A 17500-nucleotide genomic window follows, 5' to 3' on the forward strand; every position below is an offset into this window, starting at 1 on the left:
GTGCGGCTGGGGGTGGAACTGGTTGGTTGCCAGCACCACTGAGTACACAACGATCCAAATCATATCTTTGCTCACCATCAAGTCAGAAATGAGTGCCCTTATCGAACCAAAAGTTGTGTGCGGCCGCGGAAACAAGGGTAATTCTATCTTACATGCTATCAGTCGTATGATTTGAAACTGATTTTTTTTTTCCTCCGTGCATTATCCAATTTTGGTATTGTCAGACAAAGCCGGTAATTCCCAAGAAAATGAATTGGTTCAAGTTTACCACGGACAACCTCCCAACCACACACACGTGACACACACACACACACACACACACACACACAGACACACACACACACACACACACACACACACACACACACACACACACACACACACACACACACACACACACACACACACACACACACACACGTGAACTCGAAGACGCGCAAACAATGTTCACGGAGACTGCAGCCGAGATTTCACAGAGAGAGTTTTGTCCAGCTGAACAGAACGAACTAAATCAATACAATACAATACAGCACAAAAACAGCGCAACGCAATGCAACGTAACACGTGACACTACAACAAAACATTTCAGCCGGTGCCCAATCAGTTTCAGTTTCTCAAGGGAGCCGCGTCACTGCGTTCGGACAGATCCACATACGCCGGCTCCCGACACCACATCTTCCGTGCAAAGCAGATGACTGACCAGCAACAGCGCTTAGTCTTGCCTTGTGTGCATGCCTATATCGTATTTATGTACCTATCAGAGTGGATTTCTTCTACAGACGTTTACCAAAGGACAATCTTTTTGTTGCCGTGCCGGGTACTTTTCAGCGCAGCCAAATGCGTGCCGGCTGCCTACGGGACCTCGGTTTATCATCTCATCCGAATAACACTTAAGACGCTCAGTTTTATTTTTCCAGTCGAACTTGGGAGAAAGGGCGAGAGCGGGATTCGAACCCAGACCCTCACGGACACTGCATTGGCCGCAGATGAGCGTCTTAACCATTCTGCCATCTTCTTTCCAGGCTGACAAGTGCCCATTCGTCCTGGTTACTGAACTGCACTACACTGCGCCGGCTACACTACACTACACTACACTACACTACGCCACGACGTAACATAATCTAACACAACAAAACAAAACACAATTCAACAGACCGACCAACAAGAAAAAGAGACATCGGAGGTCACTAAAACCGAATGAAACAAAAGCGCGTGCAGCAGCAGATTGCCGCGAACTGCAACTTCCGGAAGTCACCCCGTCAACAAGCAATCAAAACGAGCTCGCGCCTCGCTTAGGAAAAAAACAGAAAAATATCCTCCTCCTCCTCCTCCCTCTCCTCCTTCCTTTTCTTTCTTCCTCCAAACCTACGTGTGACTGCAACCGCAGCTGGGAGTTATCTTTCGAACAGAAGCTGCTGGTGAAGGACCTATTCAGTCATCGGGGCCGAACTGAAAAGAACTTCTGAGCGTTGTCTTGTTTTCAACGCCGGCGTCGTCTGCTATGGATTTTTGGGACCTGTTCACTCAAAAGACACTTTCGACACGTACGTGAACGACAATGTTTTCGATCATCATGAACCAGCTAGCAGACGATCAACACGTTTCGTAAGCTGTGGATGTTTTTCGCGGTAACAGACAGAAAAAGAAGCGTAGTTTGTGTGTGCTTTCAGTGACAAACATGAATGAATTCATCGTGCTACCAGCAGTATGGGTTAGAACGAAAACAAACCATGTTTGTGGTGTTTGCAGGTGTGGACTGTGCTGGTAGGCGTTTTGAAAGATTCAGTCACTGACAAGATCTACGCGGCAGTGAAATCAACAAGAAATAAAGGTGGTGTGGAGGGCAGAAGAAGAAAAGAAAGAGAGAAAGAGAGAGGAACGAGCCCCTGGCGAATGGCGCAGTGTGCTGCCAGCCATAGCGGGGATGAAGGGGAGGAGGGGGGCCGCCTTGTGGAAAAGGAAAGTGCTGAGGAAACGCAACACCAGGTTTTTTTCAGGTCAGTGACTTTGTGTTGAAAACACTCTTTTTCTCTCTCTCTTCGTGTGTGTGTGTGTGTGTGTGTGTGTGTGTGTGTGTGTTGCAATGCTTGAATGAATTTGTGGTTTGTGTGTGCATGTGTGTGTGTGTGTATTGCAATGCTTGAATAAATTTGTGGTGTGTGTGTGTACCGGTGTATGTGTGTGTGTGTGTGTTGCATGCTTGCATGTGTGTGTGTGTGTGTGTGTGTGTGTTGTATTATATCTTGCACACTGAGCATTCTCTTTCTTTCAAAGCACGCGCACATTAATCTGTAGAATATGCCGGGTTATCCTTGTTCACTGCCGGCTACATGTCATCAGTATTCAATGAATCGGACAGTTTTAGTAAGGATGTGTGTGATGATGAACACACAAAACAAATCTGATTTGATGTTGTCACATTTACAGGCACACCATCGGCTCGTTTTTTTTGGGGGGAAGAAGGAGTATAAATCTTTCAATTAAAAATGAAAAAAATACAGCCCGTTTTGCACGAGTCTCACACTATGACTTTATGATATGTGTTGTAGATGTGCACAGATTTTATATTTTACTTTTTTATCATTCAAATTGAACATTCGTAAATATTGCAAAATTGCGAAATACTTGGAGACACTCTCGTTTTGCCGCGGAAAAGCAGCCATAGATTTGTATCATTATCAGCTGTTTTCGTTGCTGTTTTTCTCAGAAAGCAACTTGAAACACTTGATATCTGCATTCGTTCTGCCTGTAGGTGGTTGTTTATTGTGGATCTCTTCTTAAAGGCTGCCCGCAATATTTGTTGAACAGACTCCAGAAGTTGCAGAATGTTAATGCACGCCACTGCTGGGTTGCATGAACAATACGATTACGGCACTATATTTGCTTAGTCTAAGATCTGTGGAGTTGGAAAATTTCCTAATGCGAAGCAAACTTACCGCTGCTGAGATCGTTCATGTAATCCTGCCCATATAACAACACACCACGGCTTCCCATCGTCAGGCTGCACTGGTTTCCTGTAAAGTCTAGGATCAGATTCAAAACTGCATGTTTTGTCATCAGCAGCTGTCTTTCATACTGCACATACAAACCTTTCCGATGCCATGCGCCCCAAGAATCTTCAGCGGACACATCTGTATTCTACTAGTGAATACATAACATTTTTGGTGAACTTTTTATTCTTTTTTCGCGAGATATTTTTTATTCATTCATTATTGTTACAATTGACAAAACTTAATACTAAACAATATAAACAATACAAATACAAAACAGCACGCTAAAAATGGATAAATAAGAAAAAGAATAAGTGTAACAAGACACAGGACATACGTAGAAGAAAGACATACGATATATACATGGTGCGTATTTTGCGCTCTTTCCTTCATTATTATAAACTGCACGAACGACAGATAGAAACAAATAAGCACAACGGCAGCATATGAAAGACTGACGGGCGCCATAGCCGAATGGTTAAAGCGTTGGACTGTCAATCTGAGGGTCCCGGGTTCGAATCACGGTGACGGCGCCTGGTGGGTAAAGGGTGGAAATTTTTACGATCTCCCAGGTCAACATATGTGCAGACCTGCCAGTGCCTGAACCCCCTAAGATCAAATACTCACGTTAAAGATCCTGTAATCCATGTCAGCGTTCGGTGGGTTATGGAAACAAGAACATACCCAGCATGCACACCCCGGAAAGCGGAGTATGGCTGCCTACATGGCGGGGTAAAAACGGTCATACACGTAAAAAGCCCACTTGCGTATATACGAGTGAACGTGGGAGTCAGTTGAAGCTCACGAACGCAGAAGAAGAAGAAGATGAAGCATATGAAAGACAGACAATGACAGACAGACAAACAGACAGACTAAAACAAAACCGAACACACGAAAATAAGAAGGAAAAGAATGATAAAAAGGACAAAACTAACCAGACTTTTTTGTATGAACAAGTAGGAGATATCATTACATGGATCATTGGTTGTCTATACTGTACTTTTCCGTTATCTAAATAGGCACATTCGAGATGCAAGCTGATATCACCACAAGACAGCACGAAAAAAGCCGAGCTAATGTAAAAAAACACACCTCAACTGAGTAAATAACAGAAGGTAACATATGGTAAACAGAAGATCATTCTTTTAACTATGGCATATCAAACTATTTTGACATGTCTGGTTCATTATTCTATTAAATTCATGTATGGGAACCATTTTATAACAAATTCATGATTTTGCATATTCAGTAAGTATGCATGTTTTTCAATTATGTATCTAATCTTTAATTCTGTCAAGAACGTTTGGATATTTGGTCTGAGTTCGTTTATTCTGTATCTGTATATGAAGACTTTCCCAAATAATAGGATAAGATCTAATACGTCACAAGTTCTACTGTTTTCTTCAGTTCCAAATAATATAAGCTTATTTTCATTCAACTGAATTTAGGTCAGCACAATTTTTACACTTTTCGATAATGATACCTTGTAATCTTTTCCAAAAAGAACGTGGATACTAGCAGTCATACAGCTAATGATTTACAGTACCCTTCTCTCTACTTCAGAAGTTACATAAGTCATTATTTACTGTATCCATGTGTTTTAGAATTGTGTTTGTCACCAGGATTCTATGACAAATTTTAATTTGAAACCATTTCAACTTCACGTCGTTTATTTTGCAAATCGTGTCCACTTTTGCTTCCCAGTCTACCTGTGAATTTAACTATTCCTCCCGTCTCATGAATGATTTAATGCCAGATGCTTTTGGTTTGTTCATTAATATTTAAACTGAACGTTCATTTTCTTTCCGAATTTCTACGTATGGAATTATCTCCCTTTCAGTTTCCGTTATACACCGCTTCAGACTCTTGTCGCTAATGTCTAAAACGTAGCGTCTTTAATCTTTCCTGTGTGTTCTGAATTAGCGTAAGTGCAAGGAAATGTGCTTTTTTACAAGTCTTTTCTGAGTGCTAAATACTTTGGTACGTGTGTGTTTCTCAGCACACACACACACACACACACACGCACGCACGCACGCACGCACGCACACATGCACACACACACACACACACACACACACACACACACACACACACACACACACACACACACAGAAGAAACACATCAGTCAGTAATATGGTCGGCAGAACAGAGGAGGTGTGTATTCAAAGCCCTTTTGCTTTCTGAACTGTTCACATGACGGATTCTGAAGGGCTGCTCGTTCCATGTTGCTACTTGTGTGAATGATGTTATGAAGGTACATTCATATGTCGTGTCTTTTGTCGAACACGTTCTTCGGCACAAAAGCGTAACCTTTCCATTTCCTCTTTTCTTTTTATTCTTGTCTAAGTCCTCCGGTTTTTTTTTGTTTTTTTTTCACTGTTCTTGTTCTTTTTCTTGTTCTTCTTCTTCTTCTTCTTCTTCTTCGTCGTCTTCGTCTTCGTCCTTTTCTTCAGCATCAGCATCATTATCACCATGTACCACCACCATCTTCTTCTTCTTCTTCTTCGTCGTCGTCGGTAACAGCATCATCCCTTTCTTCTTCTTCTTCTTCTTCTTCTTCTTCTTCTTCTCCTCCTCCTCCTCTACCTCTTCTTCTTGGTTTCTTCCTGTTCCTCTTGATCTTCGTTTTTATTTGCACTTCCTTCTCTTCCTCCTACTTCTTCCGCTGCTTCTCAGTGTCAGCGTTCTTCCTGTTCACACCCCCTCCTTCTCTGCATCTCTCCATGCCTATTTCTTCGCCCCGCTTTTAAGTGAAGTGGAAAAGAAAGAGGCAGGTGTCAAAATTCTCAATTTTAAAAAATCGTCCTTCAATTTAGTTCCTTCGATGTGGCGCCGAGCCAAACCCTACCGCATACAGATATATATATATATATATATATATATATATATATATATATATATATATATATACACTAGGGCAAAGCAAAGACACACACACACACACACACACACACACACACACACACACACACACACACACACACACACACACAGCGCGAGAGAGAGAGAGATTTTATTGCACCAACATTGAAAACCACAGGACATTGTTGAAAAATACAAACAAAACCACTTACGAAGAACTCCACTTTTTTTCAAAAACTGAATAAATGAATAAATAAATTACTAAATAAATAAATAAACGAATGAATGAATGAATAAATAAATATAACGGAACAGAATAGAATAACATGAATAAAATAGAAAACACTGGAAGAGAACTGGGCTTCAAGTACAGTGACATCACAGCAACAAACCCGAAATGTCCCTGGCTTGAGCTATTCCGCCACCTTTTTTCAAAGAAGAATTAGTCAAAGAAGAACACCTGAAAATAATGACATAATCATACATAGTACAGCAAAATATATCGAAATGCATTTTCAGCATTTTACACATCATGTGCACAAAAGCAACTTATATATATAACAGGGTCTCAGTATCAAGTCCGGAGACAGATGCCCCAGTGTCTCCGCGGCTCCTCATAACTATATATACAGAGAAGATAAGGCATGAGAAAGAGAATGCAACAGAAAGAAAATTAAACAAACACAGAAACAGAGACAGAAAAAAGAGGAAATTTCAAATACACTTGACCTAGCATCTAGAAGATGGGTATAGATTATTACTTAGTCCCTTTGAATTAACTCGGTCAGTGGAACAATTCATGACGGCAAACTGCGCCTGTGTACATGTGTGGAGTGAAGCTTTGTTCCCTCCCATCCCCCAGATCAACAGATGGGCAGACCCACAAACGCCATAGCCTCCATCGTCTGTATACGCGTGCAGACGATCAAACTGATTCGCACGTTAGTGATCCCGTAATCCATGTCAGTGTTCGGTAGGTTATGTTAACAAGAACATGCCCAGCATTCCCCGCCCCCCTAACCCCCCTCCTCAACCCCCCACCCCCACCCCCGCAAAAAAAAAAGAGATAATAATAAATAAAAAGCTGAATATGGCTGTCTACATCAACAAACGGTCATGCACGTAAAAGTCCACTCCCACGAACGTGGGTGTCAAGTTGCAGCCCACGATCGTTGGAAAAGATTGAGAAGAAGCTGTGTTGGTGAAGAGCCGTATATTAGTGGGTAACATGAAGTGCGACCATTTTTTGATATCATTAAACATTGTAATGCAAGTTATATTTACGATAACGGGGGAACGGGGTTCACAGCCAAAAGAAATCTTTTGATACATCACATATGCAACCCATGTTTATATGTCAGCTTTACCGACAAGGAGAATGCATGGTCACAGCTGTACATTGAAATTAGATTGCATTTGCACATCATCCTGCGAGCTGTCAGCTGTCATTGCTGTCTGACAGATTTGATTTGCTTTTCAATACTTTCTGAATGTGAAATGCCTGGCCGTGATTGTTAAAATACAACAGCAAAAAACAATTGCGAGGAAAATCTCCACCTGTGCTCCAATTTTATCGAAATTTTGTACAGTGGATCCACAACAAAGATTTGCTTGCTTTCCCCATTCTTTTTTCACCGGTGTCTGGGTACTACTACCCCTGGTGCTGCAGTGTTTCAAGTCGCCAGCAGATGGGTGGTTTTACACTTAACTGTTGGTCATACTGTCAGCCTTTTGTTCATATCGTATTAATCTATGTCAAATTTATGCCAGTGGTTTACACAAACCAAGGATAGGCTTTCAAGGCCTGATCAACGCGTTTGGTTTATTGGAAGGTCAGGCTTCTGATGCTGCTTTTCTTCTTTTTCTTCTTCTATATTATAATTATTATTTATTTATTTATTTATTTATTTATGTAAGCTTATCTATTATTTATCCCCCCCCCACTTTTTTTCTCAAGGCCTGGCTAAGCGCGTTGGGTTACGCTGCTGGTCAGGCATCTGCTTGGCAGATGTGGTGTAGCGTATATGGTTTTGTCCGAACGCAGTGACGCCTCCTTGAGCTACTGAAACTGAAACTGAAACTTCTTCTTTTTTTTTTCTTTTTGTGTGTGTGTGTGTGTGTGTGTGTGTGTGTGTGTGTGTGTGTGTGTGTGTGCAGCAAATGTAGTGAATGTAGATCTGTCCGCAAGCACTGCCACCCTCTTGAAACTGAAACTGTAACGTAATGTTCGCTGTCTGCTGGCGCCAGACTTGGACACCCCACCTTGACAGACAGTGTCAGTGCAATACTAGGGAACCTGCTGCGAAGACTGGGCCAGCTGGTGGATTGGATGGGGGTGTGGGGTGGGGGTGTGTGCATCCATAGGTCAACGGAAGCTGGAGGATGGTTTAAATCAGGTACTCAGGCATCCCAACGCCGACTGTCCTAAAACCTTCTTAGATGAGAGAGTGGGGGTGTAAATTGGGCAAGACACTCTCCTTTATGATCAAATTCTAGTCCAAATAGTCGGAAATCGGACAAGCAGTTACCTCCTGTACGATTCTGATGGTCATAGTCGGACACGACTGACTATCATACACTCAGGCAAAGCAGTGTCAGATGTTGGGTTCTGCTCGCTTCAGCCCATTCCTCTAGCTTCCGTCGTCAGAATTGTGGTATTCTTTGTCAATATTCACCTCTTCAGTATAAGAGCCTTCCGCTTGCAATATTTTGATGATGGTAACTGGGGTGAAACGCTGTTAACGTCGTCTCTTTCGCCGTTCGTATGGAGAGAGTTAATGTAACATTGCGTAGTCTCACTGCAACGCGTGTTTTGTGAAAGACATTCTCTCCGAGTGCTGAAATATTCTTACCGATTCTGTGGGTGTGACTCGCTAGTTATAGTTCTGTTTTATCAAGGGGTGTCTAATGTGAATCTTCTACCTATTTCATGGGCGTGGCTCGCTTATTATATATATATATATTTTTTTTTTTTCAAAGTGTCAGATATGGAACACGTGTTTGATCTGTTTGGCACCCGATTTAATCACTGACCTCTTCAGTTAACGGAGATCAAAGTGAAGCCTATTTCTGCTTCCTGTTATCTTAGATACCCTGAAAATCACGAATGGTGCGGGGCTGGGTGATAGCTTCCACCTGGCCCAGAGTCTTCTTCAACTGTTCGCTGCTCCCCTCCAACCACCCCTGCCCACCACCCTCTTCCTGCTCCTCCTCCAACACCCATCCCCATCGGTTAGCAAAAGAATGTCGGGATCTGTCTGGCAAGCATTGGTATCTAGATATCTTGTCCGCGATTTCTTTCGTTTGTGTTTCTGGCTTGTTTCTTCACTTGTGGTGGCTGTGGTTGGGAAATTCGAAGTTGATAGTCAAAAGCTGATAGTCATTCTTTAGGGCCTGATTACACCATGACACATCGGTTTCATGAATCCGTTGCATGCAAAGCTGATAGTCATTCTTTAGGGCCTGATTACACCATGACACATCGGTTTCATGAATCCGTTGCATGCAAAGCTGATAGTCATTCTTTAGGGCCTGATTACACCATGACACATCGGTTTCATGAATCCGTTGCATGCGGCACGTCACATTTTGTGTCAGTCGATCACGTGGGGGGTGGGGAAATAAAAACAACAACAGCAGCAAACAAAGATAAAACGATCATTGCGACAAATTATGTGCGTCGCATGCAACAATATCACAGAAAGGAACCGTCACAATTTTCACGATACCTTTTAATGAAAAGAGCTAATCAAAGACCAGAACTTGACCATCTGACATGTGACGGGGAACGAAGTCAGTCCAGCTGACTGAAACGAAACGGAACATCTGATATACTTGTGTCATGACAATCAAAACCTGATCTTCAGTGCTTAAGCACAACATAATGAACAGAATGGCTCCCATGTATACATTTTACTATCCTTCGACAAGTCAGAATTTGCAAGTAAAGTTCCAAATCAAGCAGAAGAACAGCTACAAAAATCTAGCTCAATGAAAATTGAAAATGACTCAAGGGTTTGCCGCGCACATGTAGAACACCATCATTTCACCGCATGGTAGCTGACAGGACTTGGTGTCATGCGACGACTGTTACATGTGGTCATGTCATGATTCGGATGTTACATCGTCTAATCTGGCCCTCAAAGCCTTAGAAACTTCTTCAGAGCCATTGCACAATGACTCGGGACCTTCTTATATCCTTTGTAAGACAGGTAGTTCTGTCAAACAACCGACGGATCCAAAGGAACGCTTGAGGCATCCACTTTTCTGAGATGACACCATACGAATCACATCGTTTCCCTGTGAGCAAACACGCGAACAGCTTATTGGCGCTAGTCACAAAAGAGTCCCGTTTCCAAGCACTTGCCTAGAATCATCTGGACATAATAATTATGTTGAGGAGGAAGGTGGTAGGATGGTTAAGACGCTCATCTGCCAGTATAGTGTCCGTGAGGGTTTGTGTTCGAATCCCGGTCTTGTACTTTCTCTCCGAAGTTTGACTGGAAAACCAAACCGAGCGTCTTGTCATTTACATGCGACGATAAACTTAGGTCCCGAATGCAGAACGCACTTGGTGCGCTGAAAACGTTTCCACAGCAACAAAAATAAAAGTGTTAGCCTCTGGTAAACTTATGTAGAATAAATCCACTCTGATAGGTGTATAAATATATCCTTGAACTCAAGACCTGACTTGCGTGTTGGGTTCTGCTGTCAGGTATTTCCATAGCAAATGAGGTGCAGCGTACATGGATTTGTCCGAGCGCATTGACGCCTCGTTGACAAACTGAAGCTGTTACAGAGGTATTCATATGCACTAGCAGTATATTATGCAGAAACTTTAGCGGGTCCATTTTCGACCATTCCTTACAGTGGAGTTGTAAAGCGGTGTCGTGGTCGCACCATGGAACAGTTTCAGTTTCAGTTTCAGTAGCTCAAGGAGGCGTCACTGCGTTCGGACAAATCCATATACGCTACACCACATCTGCCAAGCAGATGCCTGACCAGCAGCGTAACCCAACGCGCTTAGTCAGGCCTTGAGAACATGGAACAGAGTACTTGAAATCTGCAGCTGTTTCGTTTAAGACACAAACGATGAAAATGATAAAGAGCTATGAAATGCAGTTTGTGGCTGACTGCAATGAATTTTAGTTTTAGTTAGTTTCAAAGTGTCAAAATGTCAAAATGTGTGTGTGTGTGTGTGTGTGTGTGTGTGTGTGTGTGTGTGTGTGTGTGTGTGTGTTTGTTTGTTTGCGTGTGTGTGTGTGTGTGTGTGTGCTGCGTAGGTAGATATTCGTGTGTGTGTGTGTGTGTGTGTGTGTGTGTGTGTGTGTGTAAACGTGTAATCCATGCATGCGAGCAAACATGTGTATGGTGTGTGTGTGTGTGTGTGTGTGTGTGTGTGTGTGTGTGTGTGTGTGTGCGCGCGCGCACGCGCGCGCGCGTTCGACAGTGCACAAGCTAACATCGATCATCGGAGTGGCAGGGGCGTTGGGGGATGTGATCGTATTACAGCTTTGCCGTGGCTGTGGGGCCAGCCGTGTGTCAATCATTATGTGGCTTTGCCACAGCTTGAGGTCCGTCTGTTATTGATCACTTCACTTATTGAGTCATCAGTCGTGTGGCCGTCCGTCCGTCTGTCTGTCTGCACGTGTGTTTGCTTGCTTGTCTGTCTGTATTTCTCTCTGATTTGCTGGTTCTTTGTCTTTCTGTCTGCCACTCTGTCTCTGCCTCTGTCTCTGTCCCCTTCTCTCTCTCTTTTTCTTTCTGTGTGTGTATGTGTGTGTGTGTGTGTGTGTGTGTGTGTGTGTGTTTCGCTTTCTCTCTCTTTCTCTCTCTCTCCCTCCCTCTCTCTCTCTCTCTCTCTGTGCATGCCCCCGTTCTCTCTATCTATTTATCTATCTACCTACCTAGCTACCTATCTTCTTTCCTGTCTGTCTATCTGTCTATCTGTCTGTCTGTCTGTCTGTCTCTCTCTCTCTCTCTCTCTCTCTCTCTCTCTATCTGTTTGTCTGTGTCTGTCTATCTATCTATCTCATGGGGCTCGCATCTGCGCGCACTTGTTTGTGCATGTGTGTGTATGTGTACTTTCGTGCTCAGAGTCTAATCATGTATCTGCTTTCAAACAGTTCTTCTCCAGCTTCAAAACATGTCCGGGCACCACGGGTTATGGAGAACATACAAACAAGGAAACTGATCGATATCACCTTCAGCAGACATGTATTGATTCAACGCTGTTCGATGTGAGAGGTCAGATAAAGAGCGACCGTTCACTGGGACTGCGGCGTTGCACTTTGTTGGAATTCTTATTTATTTATTTATTATTATTATTATTATTTTATTATTTTTCATTACTACTACCTTTTTTTTAAATATCATAATTATTATTTATTTACTTATCTATTTATTTATTTATTTATCTTTTTTTTTTCTCAAGGCCTGACTAAGCGCGTTGGGTTACGCTGCTGGTCAGGCATCTGCTTGGCAGATGTGGTGTAGCGTATATGGATTTGTCCGAACGCAGTGACACCTCCTTGAGCTACTGAAACTGAAACTGAAACTGGAATTCGAGACTTTTGTTTCTGGTCCTTAAAGTGACAACGATTATAATAATTGATAATTATTGTATGTCGTGAGGGGAAGAATATACATCGTGATGTAGCCGTGTACCTGCTGCACTGGCTTCTCTTTTCTCCCATGTTAAACTATCCTATGTGACAGTTAGTACAACCTCTTGTCCCTGTATGATCCTAGCTCACAGCGCCAATTGTGTGACAGCGTACGCTGGAGAGGGACTGTGATTTATTATAACAGACATGTTAAAGAATTACCACATCCTTTGCTCACAGCGACAAGTTGTAACAAAGTACACTTGGTGGTAAAGGGCTGTGGTTTAGGGATGGATTTAATTTGGATAAAAGAATTGAAACATTAAAGGGAATAAATTTGGATCTATATTGTTAATCAATATCCTGTCGTAAGTATATTTTCAAGGATCAATATCCTGTCGGATCAATGTCCTGTCGGCGACGCCACTTTCTTCTTCTTCTTCTTCTTCTCAACTTCTAATTAACTAATGTAGAAATAAAACAATAGAAAAACCCTTTTGTGACTGGGTCTATATGTTCCTTGCCTGTGCGCGGAGATTCTTGTCAATGCATCATGTAGTTAGTTCTTTTGTACCGTACCCTTTATATACCGCTCGGGTGTACGGCTACAGTGAGTTAAAGAATATACATAGTGAGTGGAAGAGTACTATACAATGAGTATCTATTTTACAATGGTAATAATAATTAATAATTATTGTATGTGGTGAGTAGGAAATATACATATCTCCCTTTTCCCAACCTCCGAAATCATTTCGTTCTTTCCTTTGATCTTTATGGCATGGATACCGATCTTTAGGAAAATAAAATAAAAAAGAATTTGCTTGTTCTTTATGCTGAGTGCACCATGTCGGCTTGCTGGAAATAGCACGCTCTTGAATAAAGTTTTAATGAAAGGAAAAGGTAGCGCAGCACATGTAACAGCGCACGTTGTATGTGCATAATTTTGGCAAGCTAACACACACAATGCACACATTCTTCTTACGGTTGGAAGAGAGGAGAACCATGTTTGCGTGATGGTCGTGTCCGACTATGACCATCAGAACTGCAGAGGACGCAGCTGCTGCTCCGCCTATATGGAAAGTGTCTTGCCCAAGTTACATGCACAGTCGGTGTTAGGATGGTTACCCCAGCGGTCAGCTCGCCCTCAAGACTGCAGCAGAAAGAGCGAGTGCAATCTTGCCCCCTAGTTTGAGAGTGCAGCTGTAAGAGCGAGTACAGTATTGCCTCCTTGTTTGAGAGTGCAGCTGTAAGAGCGAGTGCAGTCTTGCCTCCTTGTTTGAGAGTGCAGCAGTTAAAGCGAGTGCAATCTTGCCTCGTAGTTCGAGAGTGCAGCTCTAAGAGCGAGTGCAATCTTGCCTCCTAGTTTGAGAGTGCAGCTGTAAGAGCGAGTACAATATTGCCTCCTTGTTTGAGAGTGCAGCTGTAAGAGCGAGTACAATCTTGCCTCCTTGTTTGAGAGTGCAGTAGTTAGAGCGAGTGCAATCTTGCCGCCTTGTTTGAGAGTGCAGCAGTTAGAGCGAGTGCAATCTTGCCTCCTTGTTTGAGAGTGCAGCAGTTAAAGCGAGTGCAATCTTGCCTCGTAGTTCGAGAGTGCAGCTGTAAGAACGAGTACAATCTTGCCTCGTAGTTCGAGAGTGCAGCTGTAAGAGCGAGTGAGTGTAATATTGCCTCCTTGTTTGAGAATGCAGTAATTAGAGCGAGTGCAATCCTGCCTTCTTGTTTGAGAGTGCAGTAGTTAGAGCGAGTGCAATCTTGCCTCCTAGATTAAGAGTGGAGCTGTAAGAACGAGTGCAATCTTGCCTTCTTGTTTGAGAGTCATAGTCCTTCACAAAAGACTAAGCTGTAAATGAATTCCCATTGCAGTCCGCATGGAGAAACCATTGATCATACAGCTCTCACTTTGCTGTTGGTCCAACTGTAAGCTTTTGTCAATCTCTGATGTATGCCGAGCGTTGAGCCACGAACGCTGCTGAAGCAAGCAGCTGCCACAAAAAAAGGAAGAAAAGTCAAATGGCGTGGAACTCGAGACAGCGTGAATCGAATCTTAAGTTCACGTTCATCAAGCAATAGTGGCTTCCTTAATTTGGCCACACTTGTTATGCTGGTGAAGAAAACATTCCTAGGAAATCTGTTCCAGCAATCTTACCATACATGTACTTCTCCCATGTTTATCAAATGAGTGAATGATATTATTTCCTAGCAACAATCGATCAAACCGTTTTTTCTGTGGCGACATTCGTCGCGTTTGTGCAGTGAGTGGTGGTTAAAACGTTCAAAAGCCAAATCATTCCCCAGGAGTTTATTCCATGACACAATTTACTCCATGCTTGTTTATTACATGACAACACTTTCTCCATGTTTGTTTAATACATGACAACACTTTCTCCATGTTTGTTTATTACATGACAACACTTTCTCCATGTTTGTTTAATACATGACAACACTTTCTCCATGTTTGTGTATTACATGACAACACTTTCTCCATATCTGTCACAGGGGCGATAAAAGCACTCTTCAGAAACCCATTCCAACATTGTTCCTCACCTTTGGTGACAGGCCTAAAGATGAACCGTGCCTTCATCTGAGGTTCTCTGCTAGAAAGTTCGGTGGATCTTCCAGAGAAGGCCCCTTTTTTCCGAATGCCAGTATCCCGTTCGGTCTGTTCATCAAATCCAGGATGTATCGGGGATATGGAAAGAAGTGTCCAATATCTAGAGTCGAATTCGAAAATATATTTTATGGTGGGAGGTGGGCGCTGCCATAATCGTCGACGAAACGTGCATTCACCAGACTCCAGCTTAAGCGAGTTGGATGCACTGGAACGTGTGTTGGGAAATGTGTACAGATCATATTGCTACATACACTGGAATATACCGAGCAGCAGAAATAATATACAGACGGAACAGTTTGTTTGATACACGGAAATGTACAGACAGAAGAGCCAGTTTGATACATTGGAAATGCACTGACAGAACAGCTAGTTTGACGCACGGAAATACACAGACAGAACAGCTAGTTAGAAACATAGGAATGCGCAGATAGAACAGCTAGTTAGATTCACGGCAATGCACAGACAGAACAGTTAGCTGGAAACATGGGAATACAGAGACAGAACACTTGGTTACATACACGGGAATTTGACATTTACACGGGAAAGCACAGACAGAACATCAACTAGTCTGGTGCACGGGAATGCACAGACAGAACATCCACTAGTCTGGTGCACGGGAATGCACAGACAGAACATCAACTAGTCTGGTGCACGGGAATGCACAGACAGAACAGCTACTAGTCTGGTGCACGGGAATGCACAGACAGAACAGCTACAAATTTGGTGCACGGGGATGCACAGACAGAACAGCTACTAGTTTGGTGCAGGGGAATGCACAGACAGAACATCTACTAGTTTGGTGCACGGGAATGCACAGACAGAAAAGCTACTAGTTTGGTGCACGGGAATACACAGACAGAACAGCTACTAGTCTGGTGCACGGGAACTGATGCACAGACAGAACAGCCACTAGTCTGGTGCACGGGGATGCACAGACAGAACAGCTAGTAGTTTGGTGCACGGGAATACACAGACAGAACAGCTACTAGTTTGGTGCACGGGAATACACAGAACAGCTACTAGTTTGGTGCAGGGGAATACACAGACAGAACAGCTACTAGTTTGGTGCACGGGAATACACAGAACAGCTACTAGTTTGGTGCAGGGGAATACACAGACAGAACAGCTACTAGTTTGGTGCACGGGAATGCATAGACAGAACAGCTACTATTATGGTGCACGGGATTAAACAGACAGAACCTCTACTAATTTGGTGCACGAGAATGCACAGACAGAACAGCTACAAGTTTGGTGCACGGGAATACACAGACAGAACAGCTACTAGTTTGGTGCACGGGAATGCATAGACAGAACAGCTACTATTATGGTGCACGGGATTACACAGACAGAACATCTACTAGTTTGGTGCACGGGAATACACAGACAGAACAGCTACTAGTTTGGTGCACGGGAATACACAGACAGAACAGCTACTAGTTTGGTGCACGGGAATGCATAGACAGAACAGCTACTATTATGGTGCACGGGATTACACAGACAGAACATCTACTAGTTTGGTGCACGGGAATGCACAGACAGAACAGCTACTATTATGGTGCACGGGATTAAACAGACAGAACCTCTACTAATTTGGTGCACGAGAATGCACAGACAGAACAGCTACAAGTTTGGTGCACGGGAATGCACAGATAGAACAGCTACTAGTTTGGTGCACGGGAATGCATAGACAGAACAGCTACTATTATGGTGCACGGGATTAAACAGACAGAACATCTACTAGTTTGGTGCACGGGAATACACAGACAGAACAGCTACTAGGCTGGTGCACGGGAACTGATGCACAGACAGAACATCTACTAGTCTGGTGCACGGGAATGCACAGACAGAACAGCTACTAGTTTGGTGCACGGGAACTGATGCACAGACAGAACATCTACTAGTCTGGTGCACGGGAATGCACAGACAGAACAGCTACTAGTTTGGTGCACGGGAATGCACAGACAGAACAGCTACTAGTTTGGTGCACGGGAATACACAGACAGAACAGCTACTAGTCTGGTGCACGGGAATGCACAGACAGAACAGCTACTAGTTTGGTGCACGGGAACTGATGCACAGACAGAACAGCTACTAGTTTGGTGCACGGGAATGCACAGACAGAGCAGCTACTAGTTTGGTGCACGGGAATACACAGAGCAGCTACTAGTTTGGTGCACGGGGATACACAGACAGAACAGCTACTAGTTTGGTGCAGGGGAATACACAGACAGAACAGCTACTAGTTTGGTGCACGGGGAATACACAGACAGAACAGCTACTAGTTTGGTGCAGGGGAATACACAGACAGAACAGCTACTAGTTTGGTGCACGGGGAATACACAGACAGAACAGCTACTAGTTTGGTGCACGGGAATGCACAGACAGAACAGCTAGTAGTTTGGTGCACGGGAATACACAGACAGAACAGCTA

General features: G+C 43.3%; 1 protein-coding gene across 2 annotated transcripts in view; it reads left to right on the forward strand.

Moving 5' to 3' along the window:
- LOC143297997 (arrestin domain-containing protein 3-like) overlaps positions 1 to 17500 on the forward strand; it is a 113456-nt gene that overhangs the window by 50154 nt on the left and 45802 nt on the right. The window contains exon 2 of one of the 2 annotated variants that reach the window (XM_076610640.1): positions 1750 to 1997. In XM_076610640.1, coding sequence (XP_076466755.1) covers positions 1894 to 1997 — 104 coding nt within the window. In that variant the 5' untranslated portion in view covers positions 1750 to 1893. Of the gene's footprint in view, positions 1 to 1300; positions 1998 to 17500 lie in introns of those variants that run through there. The other variant, XM_076610638.1, reaches the window with a different exon arrangement.

This window comes from Babylonia areolata, chromosome 23 (assembly GCF_041734735.1).
Source record: "Babylonia areolata isolate BAREFJ2019XMU chromosome 23, ASM4173473v1, whole genome shotgun sequence".
NCBI lineage: Eukaryota > Metazoa > Mollusca > Gastropoda > Neogastropoda > Buccinidae > Babylonia > Babylonia areolata.